The 12,567-nt window shown below is 37.8% G+C and overlaps 1 protein-coding gene across 4 annotated transcripts in view; it reads left to right on the forward strand.

Annotated features, from left to right (window-relative positions):
- RTTN (rotatin) overlaps nt 1-12,567 on the forward strand; it is a 109,605-nt gene that overhangs the window by 36,327 nt on the left and 60,711 nt on the right. For all 4 annotated transcript variants that reach the window (XM_042463499.1, XM_042463501.1, XM_042463500.1 and 1 more), the window contains exons 23-30: nt 1,336-1,404; nt 2,522-2,710; nt 5,144-5,383; nt 5,986-6,130; nt 7,887-8,041; nt 9,347-9,566; nt 10,424-10,552; nt 12,213-12,320. In XM_042463499.1, the coding sequence (XP_042319433.1) occupies nt 1,336-1,404; nt 2,522-2,710; nt 5,144-5,383; nt 5,986-6,130; nt 7,887-8,041; nt 9,347-9,566; nt 10,424-10,552; nt 12,213-12,320 (1,255 nt within the window). The remainder of the gene's footprint in view (nt 1-1,335; nt 1,405-2,521; nt 2,711-5,143; nt 5,384-5,985; nt 6,131-7,886; nt 8,042-9,346; nt 9,567-10,423; nt 10,553-12,212; nt 12,321-12,567) is intronic.

Here is a 12,567-nt window from a genome sequence, read left to right on the forward strand (position 1 = left end):
AGTGGAACATGGTGACTTGGTGGTTAAGACGCTGACTCTGACAATTGCAAGGTCAGCCAGTTGGCAGTTCAAGACCCAAGCACTGTGGGACAGAGTGAGCTCCTGCAACTAGTCCCCGCTTCTGCCAATTTAGCAGTTCAAAAGCATGTAAAAGCATGTAAAAGATAAACAGCTATTACTTAGGTGGGAAAATAGCAGTGTTCCATGCAGTCATCCTGGCCACAAAAGTTGGCTTTGACAATGGTAGTTCTTTGGCTTAGTAACGGAAATGAGCACCGCCCCCTACAGTCGGACATGACTAGACAAACTTGTCAAAGTTGAAACTTTTACCTTAAAAAAGAAGAAGTGCTAAGCACCCCGTTACTCCTTTTTATGTTGTTGCCTATATATGGAAATAGAAAAAAGGAGGAAAAGACCCTGCTACATTTTCTGGCTGGCATCTACATGTTATGGGTGTGGCTGACTATGTTTTAGTAACTGGGATGGGATCCAGTCTACTTTACTGGTTGACTCTATGACTTGGAGGGGATTTGAGAATGAAACTTTTTCTTCTGGTCAGCTTGCTATCTATCTGTCAGTGGCCTGACTTATGTCTTTTGTAACCAGTAGAGTTGGAGAATTTTTAGCCCTTTAGCCACTTTAGCCTCATTGGATGACAGGGTTGTCCACGCAGACCCCAAACCCCGTGTTTTCCCAACCTGGTGTTGTCCAGTTCAAAATTGACCCAGATCCTGTTAGACTGGGCACGTATGTGGTGGATCCAGCTCTATCCCTTGGTAAACAATTTTGACCCTGAGTCAGTTTGAGTCCTGGTTTACTGCAGAGTTTTCCTGGAAACTCTGCAGAAACCCCCATCTGTTTGTGTGCACCCCCTGTGCTCCTTAGCTTGCCATGCTGTCGCTGGTACTGAGAAGCCCCCAGTTGTCATGTCTGACATAGAAATGAGCACCTGGCCATGTGGGTACAGCCAGGGGCCCATTTTTACATCAGATTTGGCAGCAGAGGGCATCTCTGTATCAGCAACAACAAGGTAAGGAGTGCACACCGGTATCTGGTCTTGGGCTGATGTGGAGATGTGTGTAAACACCTACCCATCCCCACACTGACCTGGGGACTAACCTGGGTAAGCACTGGGGCCAGAATTGCATTGGCTCAGCCCATACTATCCTGATCCATCTGCTTAGCCACAAAGCTAAGACTGCAAATTTTCATATCACTGTGCATTTGGTAATATGCATAGAGAATTTATAAACTGAAGTAATATGACATTTTAAGGTACTCACTTATGATTAGTTCATATAGTATTTTTTGATGCATGTTTTTTCTTTTTTATAGGGCTGATTCTTTTTCCTGTGATCCTTATAACACTCCTCCTTTTAGCTTGCCTGTTGCTATTGTGAGACGGTAAATTTCTCTTTTTAATATCTATAACAAACATTTAGCATCAATGCTGTGCTAGTCAGAGTCTCATATATATATATATATATATATATATATATATATATAGTTCTTTTTAAAATAAATTTTATTAGTCTATATATTGTAAAACATGTTCATACCAATACTGTACAAACAAATATATTCATACAAAGACAGAATAAATCCCATCTCCTTTGCTTGCATTGCGCCCAAGCTCTAGTTCTTTCACTTGCCATCCTGTTGTGTACTGAACATATTTCCAAGGTACTGGTTTTGTTCTATATAAAAGACCCTAAATAGCTTGCCTTCTCTTTGGTCTTTTGCTGAAACTGACCTTCAGGAATGAAAGCATTTAATTTGTTCTGTCATCACGTTGTAGAACAAAAAGTTCATATGGATATACAGCATGCCTATATAGAGAAGTCCTTGACTTCTCCACTATTTAATTTCCCTGGGAATTGTGATGTACCCTACATTTATACATTTTTATGTGTTGTAACATTTTTGGTTTTAGGCAGCCTTTGGTTCTAGTGTACAATTTGAGTGATAAGGATTATATATTAGTTTCTGATGTTTAAGTTGCATAGAACTATCAAGCTGCTCTTTACAAGGGAAAGTAAATGTCTTTATATTGTCAAGTTTTTTCAGAAGCACACAATATAAAATTTGAATATTACAGTCGTCTCTCCTTATACATGGATTTATTATACAAGGATTCAAGCATCCATGGTGTGAAAATGTTCAAAAAAAGTATAAATTTCAAATATCAAACGTTGATTTTCCATTTTTTATAAGGGACACCATTTTGCTATGTCATTATATTTAATGGGGATTTTGTTATCCATGGGGGATCTTGGAACCAAACCCCAGTGTATAACAAGGGTCCACTGTATTCTAAAATATTCTTTTTGTGGCTGAAGAACTTATTTGGCAGGCCGCATCCGGCCCCTGGGCTGCATGTTGTGCACCTCTGATGTAACATTAGAATATAAACGGAAAAACAAACAAACAAACAAGCAGCAGTTATTATAACAAATTTAAAGATTTTGAGGTAACAATTTTTAATATTTAAAATTAAATATTTCTCTCTTTCTCTCTAAAGATATCATCTACCTATCAGAGTCTCTTCCCATCATGCTGTGAGTCCAAACTCAGTGGTCTTACCATTTTCATGTGAATTATGGGCCTCTAAACATGTGTCGGACATGCTTAAAATGGCTTGGAACTTGTCTTGGTTTGGTGGAACTGATAACCTACTAAAACTCACTAATTATGAGATGGAAACCAAAGAGTAAGTTTCATAACCCTTTGAATCCCCTTACGTATACTAGAATTTGAAGCAGGATTTTTATTTCTTGTTCAAAGAGCTTGTTTTAACTATTATGTGTTGTTAATTTACTATACTACAGTTCATAATCTGAAGTACCCTAGTGACTTATAGATGTTTTAGACTACATTTTTTCATAAAATTATCAGTGGTGAGGGACTATGGGAGCTGATGTTCAAAACATTGGGTGGGTGGGTGGGTGGGTGCCCCCCTTTTCCTTCTCAGTGGCCCCTTTGTGGCTGTTTTTCTGTCAGGATACAGGGAGTGATTCTTCAAGCTTATTTCCAAACACAGTCATGGACCACTGGTCTAAGTAAAAAGAAACAGTAAATGTCACCAAGTGCCAACAGTGGTTAACCAGGTTTCCTGTGCCTGCCAGGAAATTGTTACTCCTGAACATAGAAGTATCATGGGTTTGATTGCAGGAAACTGTCCATTTCCTTTTTATATTAGCTGTTGGCAGCAGAGATGGGAATCATGCAGGTTTTTAGATGTTGATCTGCAGCCTATCATCTTTTTTTACTTTTGGCTTGGCCTGCTAGATCTTGTAGGCCAAAATATCTAGACGGCTGATTGTCAGCCACATTACAGAAAACAATAAATACTGTTCTGTAGATAAAGAATATAACCTTTATGTCTATAATGAAGAAATTCCCATATTGCGAATTGTGTCTTTCTACCTCATGTGTGCATATCATGCTATGGCTTCTATGTCTAGAGAAGACCCATAAAATCAATGGAATTTGCATAAGTGTTCATTCACCATTCAGCAGTATGTAAAGAGATCTTGTAGTACCTTTTAGACTAAGGGGCTGAACAGACTGGAACTATGAGCCAGCATCAGGGTGGAGTGAGGACGTGGCAACTGCACGTCCCAACTCCACCCCCAAGATGCCATCATGCCACCTGCCTGACTAGATGGCAGGCGACGTGGGTATGCTTCTGCGGTGCACGTTTATACATGCTGCGCTGAAGAAACAGAGCAAAAATGCTGTGGCGGTGGCAAGAGCAGCTTTTTGCCAGCTCAAAAAAGAGCAGCATTTTGCTGCTTCTTTTTGAGCCAGCAAACCGCCGAATCGGAGCTGCAGTGTGCAGTTGCTGTGGCCCTGATCCAGTGCTCAAGGGAGCGGTGGCAAGCCGCTCCAAAGGAGCCATCTGTTCAGGCCCTAATTAAAAGAAAGAAGTTGGCAGCATGAGCATTCATAGACTTAAGTTTACTTCCTCAGATGCACTTGGCAGAGTGGAAAGCCAGGGACAGGGCTATATATGCCATTAGTGTGTGAGAATGTCAATTCAAATTCAAAAGCCTTTGTGTATGAAAATGAAGTGGCAAGTCCAGTTTTAACTATGGTCATTGGTGGACAAAGGCAGAGATGAGGAGAATAGATTCGTGTGTGAAACAAAGTGATGTGATGAACAGGTCAAGGGCACCCCCATGAGGATGGAGTTAGATAGTGCTGAAATGTGTGTAGTGTGCCAAAGATTATAGTGAAACAATAATCTTTATTCAACCCATTGCTGATAGACTGTAGTGAGGCAATTTCAATTCTACTTTTTCTTTTTCCAATCTTCCTTTATAGTTCTTTTGTTCAAGGACTGCTGTTCTGAGGTCTGAAATGGAATGCCCAGGGTTTGCACTTAGTGCACTATAATAACATTTTATATATATGTCTGTGGCATTGTAGTATTACTACGTTTTGAGTATTTTGAAATGGCCCTCGGGCTATTCAATAAACTTGTTTATGAATGCCCAGGGAGATTGAAATTTTTTGCCACCGGTTTCTTGTATTCCTATTCCTAATGTCTGATTTATGACCATTTAATCTCTGGTACAGGGACTGGCCTGTTTGCTCCATGCAGAGTGCTGAATAATGGTTCCTGGCACACTACACACATTTCAACACTATCTAACCTGCATCCTCATGGAGGCGCCCTTCAACTGCTCATCACATCACTCTCTTATCGGAATAGTTAGGAAAGCAATGGCCAATTCCCCTAGACATGGCTGAAACCCAGCTAGAGTATAAATGAATTTGTATGAGGTTAGACAAAAAACTCTGCCCTTGTTCTAGCATATAGCCTAAGATAGCTGTCCACCTCTTTCATTTGATATTGATTCTATATTCTGAGCTCTCATTAATACTGTACTATAGTGAATAGTTTTAATAATAGTTAGCATTAAAAAACAAAAACAAAAATCATTGATAGAATAATAAATGGATACCCATCTTTTAAAAACCAGAATATATATATTTAGCCCAAAGTTCCAAAACTGACATAATGCTAACATTTTATTTAATAAAGGAAGGAATAACAAACATCAATTGCTTCATTTAGTTCCTTCTTTTTTTAAAAAAATCATGCTTAATTATCATTTTATTTCCTCTTTTATTTCAGATTTGTAGACACATTCAAGCTGTCCTCAGAGGATCTTATTACACTGAAGATAACACACACAACCAGCGGACTGCAAGATTGTCTTAATTCCATCATTCAAGCAGTGTCCCACAGGGAAGTTAGGGATGCTGTCACAACAATGAATTTTTATATTCTGAATGACAGACTGGTATTAATGTGCAGTAGTGGCTCTTGTGGGGCCACTTTGAAGTGCTTGGCTTGGCAAACAGCATTAAGCAGGTCAGTGTGTAAGTGCAAGATGCATAACTGGCTACAAAGCCATCTGTCACAGTAGATTTGGCTTTGAAACTTTCAAAGATATCCAGTCTATTTGGAGTCTTCTTAAATATTTGCCTCTAGAACAAATACCTTTGAAAGTAGTAAACCCATCTGTGCCTAGCAGAAAAGAGGTGAGAGAGGTTTCAAATTGACTGGCTGATGGTGTGTGGAACAAGATGCTGCAAAACACATGAAACTGCTCTTGTACATATTTCTCTGTTCAAAATGTCTACTATACAAAATTATATCAGATATGAGATTTAATTCCTTAAGCTACATGCTTTCCTCTTTTCCTCTGCTTAATCAGAGCCATAGGAGGGCAACTGATGCTCATGCTCTACTGATGTCTTTGGATCCCTGTTTGCTCCTCCCTTTTTAACTGTGAACCTTTTTGCCAGCCTATTTGGTCCAGGTATTTCCTTAGCTTATGGTGACTCTATGAATAAGAGATGTAACGTGGTCTTCCTTTTTTCCTACTGCCATCTCCTTTTCCCAACATTATTTATTTTCCAGTGAGGTATGCTGTCTCATGATAACAAGAAATTATTTTTTTTATGCTTAAGGTTTCTTCAGGTACTTCCAGCTTCTTCAGAGGATGAAAAACTCCTAGTTGATGTTATAAATTTTCTAAACAAGCTGCTTAAAGAACAGAAAAGTACATCGGAAGTAACACACCTAAAATGGATCCTGGATATAGTCCTGAAGCATGTAAGGCACTGATTAGCACATATTTTTTTTAAAGGAGGCTTTTCTTCATAATTAGCAAGAGCTGGTAACAGAGGTAAGACAGGTATTTCCCACTGTTAATCATGAAAGAAACATCCTTGGTACCCATATGTTCACATTTTCCCTCCTGGCTTTGTTTAGGCATGGAATTGAGCATCTGAACTTACTTATTCTAGATAATTGATCCATCTAATCTCATTCTCCAACTGACAGTGGGACTTAAGGCTTGGCTGATGAAATAAACATCTACTGCAGAGATGGACAACAGCAGCAGGTCCAAGGGCCAAATTTATGCCCTGGGGAACATGTAATGTCAAAACTGGGGAAGGGGAAGCTACAGAAATGAGTGAAATCAATTTCTGGTTTTGAGAAATGGGATTTTGTAGTTCAAACAATTCAAGAAGCTGCCTGGCTCCAGTGGCTCCAGGAGAGACCATTCAATGGTGGTTTAGGGGAATCCAGAGGAACTCAGGGCCACATGGAATCTCCATGAAGCCTCAGGAATACCTTTTGACCAGTCATGCTGTTATGTGATCCTACAAGAGAATTCTTGTTAATAGTTTCTGCTCTAAAATAAAATGCTGACATATCAGGTGCACAACTTGTACAGGTGGTCACTCCAACACCTATCAGAAGCAGGAAAGAAGAGTAGGAAAACCTCTTGAGAACTTGTTCAAGGAATCTGAGCTATAAACAGAGATATGGAATCCAGAGAACAGAGAAGGATATTGTCAAAGCCGTAACACAAGGCTTAAAAATAAGCTTGCTGCAAACACTGTCACAAAAACCCAGAAGCACAGGAAATAGATCAGGTTTTCACAGCAACAAAATGCTAATTTTTTTAACTTGTGAGAAATGTGAGCCATGTCCTGCAGGATTGCTACCCTGAGAAAGATGCATAGGACTCTTGCATTGAATGAGACATAAATGTGTATTCGTTTCACAAAAAGAAAAAAAAAATCAACTTGAAAGGCCCATTATGTTTCTAGTGAGACATCACTCTATAAATCTGCCCAGTCTCTTCTAGGGAGGTTCCACTACCTAGGATAAAACTAGTGGCCATTTGAAACTTATGCAAAAGAAGGCTTTGGAGAACATTATTTAATTATTCAGTTTTGTAATACAATTTATTGTTGATAATTTGCTAAGCAAATGTGTGCCTAAATAGACTCTGGAACGACCTGCCGGATGAGTTCCATCAGATTACCACCTTGGAAACCTTTAAGAAGGCTATTAAGACGGATTTCTTCCAGCAGGCCTTTCCAGACTAGAACATCCTTGTTGACCTGCCTCCCAACCTCTCTTTATCCTCCATCTTTTATCCTTTACCCTACCCGGACTCCACCTGAAAAAATTTTAATCTCATTTTAGTGTGTTTGTACATTAATGTTTTTAATTTTTCTTTTTTTTTGGGTTTAATCTCTTTTTAGGACTCCATTGTGTTTTTATGCTGGGGAGAGGGTTGCGGGATTTTGGAATTTTTAATGCATTTCTCTTTTAATTGTATGTAATTTTACTGCTGTAATCCGCTTGGATTCCCTGAGATTAAGCGGAATATTAATAATAATAATAATAATAATAATAATAATAATAATAATAATATAGTTTTTCCTCTTGTTTGTGGTTTGATATAGCACTCTCTATGTTGTAAGTGACAACCTGAATATTCAGATCTTGTGTGTGTGGGGGGGAGGGGAAATGAATGAACTGTCCATTCTATTCTGATGTCGTTTCACAGAATCAAAAGTCTTTACTGGATCTTGTGGTGCAGCCAGAATCTCAGATACAAGATGAAACAGATGACCTAAAGATTCCTGTCAAACAACAATTGCAGAAAGAATTAATTGCTTTCTTTAATACACTTCTGGTCAGCTTCATGACTGTTACTGAAAGGTATAGTGTAAAAAGATTTGTCCATATAAAACAGCAATCAGTATAATCCAGATTTGATTCTTAAAGTGTTCCAGAACCTCATTTTTTTCTGAGGTGCAGCAGGTGGCAAGAAGGAGTGCAACTGTTTTGAAGGTGGCCCCACTTTTTGAATGTATTTCTCATTGAGATTTGCTGCACCTCAATCCAAACATGACTTTTAGGCACCTCATTATTGGAGAAAATCTTTAGTTGAGAAAATGTCTTTCCAAGGGTATGTCAATGTTATTCCCATTTATTTTCTTCTTGAGACTTAAAGACTGCTAGCTTATGGAATTTTAGTTCCTCAAATTGAGTTTTGTTGTGATGGATCAGTTTTTCTTTTGTTTTTATCTTTTTGTTGCAAGCTGCATTAAGTTTCTTTTCAGAAAAGATGAGCTACAATGGGTCCTCTTTGTCCTCCAGGGTTTGGCTCCAGGACCTCCTGCTCGGTGGATCCATGGATGCTCAAGTCCTATTACTGTATATACAATGACATAATAAAATTGTGTCCCTTATATCAAATGGCAAAATCAAGGTTTCCTTTTTTAATTATTTTTGTGAACATTTTTGAACCATGGATGGTTGAATCCATGAATACAGAGGGTCGACTGTATATGTTTTTAAAGTAAATTTAAAATTAAATTTAATAAGGAGAGAAGATATAGAATAGGAGTGGGCAAGTGTGGCCCTTCATGACATTGTTGGCAATTCCTATCAGCCTCAACCACTTCCCAATAGTAGGACATGCTGAGAGTTGTAATCCAACAACTTCTGAAATCTAGGCTCAGCTATTTACTTTAACTGAGGATGGAAAGAACATTAAAAAAAATCCAAAAATAGTCAAAAACATGCTTCTCTTATTGATAAGACTCTTGGGCTGATGATAATCTTCAGTTTGGGATTTATCCTGTGCAAAATTTGCATGTGATATATTACTACATATTGTATTATGGTATCAGAGAGATATTTGTCTTCTGTTTCTGATACTTTCATTGTATAATCTTCTGAGGAGTTTTAGGGTTGCTTGGAACACAGCGTGAAAACAGAATTTCTTGACTAATGATTCAGAGCTGTATGGAAAAGTAAGGTGCCTTGAACTTAAGAAAACATGTTTGTGGCTAAATGCATGCCTTTTGGATCACACAAAAGATGCTTTCTTGGTTTAAACTAAAAATGCATTAGCCGTCCTGATAGAAGTATGAATAATAGATACAAATAATATTTGTGGATATCCTTTCAATTAGTTAGTGTATAATATTAGAACCATCTATCTTCTTTTTGGTGCAGAAAAGACATAGAACTTACTGGCTATTTCCGAACCGAACTGGCACTGAAACTTTTGCAGTATTTACGAGTAACAGATGCTCCACACTTCTATGGCTTACCTTCTTTGGAAAGAACATTAAGAGGGATGGTTCATGTCACTGCACTCCCAGGCTGGAGTTCATACTCAGTTACAATGGAGTCATTCACAATTTGTAAAAAATACTTAGCAGGACTTCTTGAAGTACGTGAGTTGCATACTAACTTTAATGTAATTGGGAAACAAAACACTGTGGGTAGGATCTGTTAATTTAACAGCCCCTCTGCATGTAGTATTCTGCTTTGAAACAAGGTCTGTACTCCAGTATCATATTTTGCTACCAGGATCACTGCTAGGATTTTTGTCAGAGTATCAGTGGTGGAATCTTGGTCTCTCTCTCTCTCTCTCTCTCTCTCTCTCTGTGTGTGTGTGTGTGATAGAAATGCCAGGAAGAGCATGCATTTGCTCATATCTTTCCTTACAGAGTTTCTTATGTATAACTATCAACAAGAAAAATGTTGTAGCAACTTCAGGTTGTGTTTCTCTTTCATAGGCTTTTAAATTATTAAGCTAAGTCTAAATGTTTACAGTACATATCCCAACGGTGATATGATTAATAAATTTCTACATATTATATAAATTGATTGATTAATTATGTGTGTATTGATTATATATTCATTATATAAAATAACCTACGGAAGCATATTGCTGCATATAATGAATTAAGGCAGAGAAAGCAAATGATTTTATATTTAAAAATAGCTTTCTATTCTGTTACTGAAGTTTCAAGGCAAGAAGCAGTTTCAGTTTTCTCATATGAAGTATGGGGAACTGAGTATACCTGTACTAACCATATAGGGTGTACTCCCTCATAAACAGTATTATGGTGTATTTGCTAAAGCCTGTATATTTCTTCCTGGCAACCATATGTGTAGTAAAGAATGTGTTTTTTTGCAGGAGTCAGCAGCTCAGACCTGCACTTTGCTTTACAGGTATCAAGGTATTAATTGAAGCAAAACTGTCATGTCATTTTTCTGTTGTTTTATCCACCCTCATTCCAGGTCATCTCATCTTTTTATGTTGAATGGGGAGGAAATGCCATGTCTTTCATGGGGAAAGGTGTCACAAAGAGTGCCATCCTTTGTTTGCTTCACTTGTCCCATGAAATGATGGCTAAGGCCCCAAATCTGGTAAGAGAAATAAAAAATAGCTCTAATCTCAGTTATCGTGTAGTTACAAATTATTCTATTTAGGTATCATGTTTTTGCACTGTGTTTCTTCTTGACAGACATTTTGAATTGTTTATGGGGTCCTTGGTAAACTGTTTGAGGAACACTGGGTAATGTTAGCGTAAGAATTGCTATCAGTATCTGTTTAGTCACTTAAAAAGAGCTAATCTTTCCATAGAGCAAAATTTGAACAGTTTGTAGATTTGAATCACATGCTGCAGTAGCAGCTAACTGAAGATTACTAGCGTTTTAATATAATTTCTCTCGATCAGGTTTCTCTCTCTCTCTCTCACACACACACACACACATATATATATATGAATATGAATGATGTTTATTTCCATTGGATCTAATTGGCTGGCAGTTCCCCTCTGCCTTCTTTTTAAATAAGGCTATTAAGCAGTTTGTTTCTTGATGTGTATGGTTTATTATTCTTTGCCTGCTATTCCAACCAGAATGGAAGTTAAAAACCATGTAACATAGAAACTGATTGTAGAGAACTTGATGTGTCTGGAGGTCTACCTCAGCCCTTTGGGAAATAAAAGTCTAGATTAAAATTTAGTCTAGGACAGAATGATGTGGTGGTGTTTCCGCTACTGGGAGAGCTTTTCCTTGTGCCACAGTACTGTATTATAAGTGAGCAAATGTTAGGAGAAATAAAATATTAGGAGAAAAATTGGAAATGTGGCTCTGTGATTTAAGAATACCAGCAACCCCCTTTCCACACCCCCAAAATGTTTCCAGCAATTCCTGAAGATAAACTCTTCCATTGGGCCACACCTCAGGAATATTTGACCCTTCTCCAAATAGACTTTGGCATTCATACTGTAGAGAAAGGTGTCATGTCATAAAACAGCTGTATGAGGCCCTTGAGATGGTCCAGACTTTTTATTTTCTAGGTTTTTAAAAAAATGCATTTCAATATCATGAAAAGGTATATCCATACTAATTTGACCAACAAACACTTCCAGCCATAGCAAAGTCTTGACATTCATATGGCTTGAAAATCTGGCTTAAACTTCAGATATATTGATTTCATAGAAAAAGTCTGCATTGCAAGGGACAGATATTGAGGTGACTGGGTTTTTTTAAAAAAATAATAAAAACCCTGCATTAATGTCATTTTCTGATCATATCTATTTTTGCCTTTTCTTTATGCTCTCACAGAGAATTTGTTCCTCATTACTACTCTAGATGCAACATTTTTAAAATTTAATGTTGGAATTGGCGTATACATTGTATTGATAGAATGAGAAAGTTTGAAGGGGCCACAACAATAGCCATCTATACTAATCTCCTGCCATGCAGGAATATTCTAAAGCACCTCTTGAAAGATGCCTATCCAATCTCTGTTTGAAGACCTCAAAAGAAGGAGAGTCCATCACCTTCCATTGTTGGAATAGTTCTTGCAGTGAAGTTCTTCCTTTATATAGAATCTCTTTTCTTGTAATTTGAATGCATTGACTCATGTTTTAATCTCTGGAACAGCAGAAAATAAGATCACTTCATTTTCTACATGACATTCCTTCAGAATATATCATGTAATATTATATGAATGATTCATATAGTGAATAGAATATGAAAATTCAGCATTAAAAACACTGAATTTTTTTTTTTTTAGGACTGGGTATCTCTATGGTTCTTGCCATATGATGGCAGGGAAGAGCAGTCTCTTTCTCGACAAGGCTTGGCTTGGTTAATTCCATTATGGGTAGATAGAGACCCGGAGGTCAGTGAAATCTTTTGGAATTATTTGTTCGTAATTTTAACACTAAACATTTGATGTTGTGGAATCAGCACTTGAATCCTGTTGATAGGAGGCAGTGCTGATAGGAGTAAGAAGCTATGACCATGCTTTTACACTACTGGCAGCACTTGAAGAAGTGATGTATTGGAGAAATGAGCTTCTTGGAGTTGGCAGATTTTTTCAGCCCCTCTTGCCTCCACTTCATCATTCTAGGAAGAAGTGCAGCCAC

The sequence above is a fragment of the Sceloporus undulatus genome, chromosome 4, assembly GCF_019175285.1.
Source record: "Sceloporus undulatus isolate JIND9_A2432 ecotype Alabama chromosome 4, SceUnd_v1.1, whole genome shotgun sequence".
NCBI lineage: Eukaryota > Metazoa > Chordata > Lepidosauria > Squamata > Phrynosomatidae > Sceloporus > Sceloporus undulatus.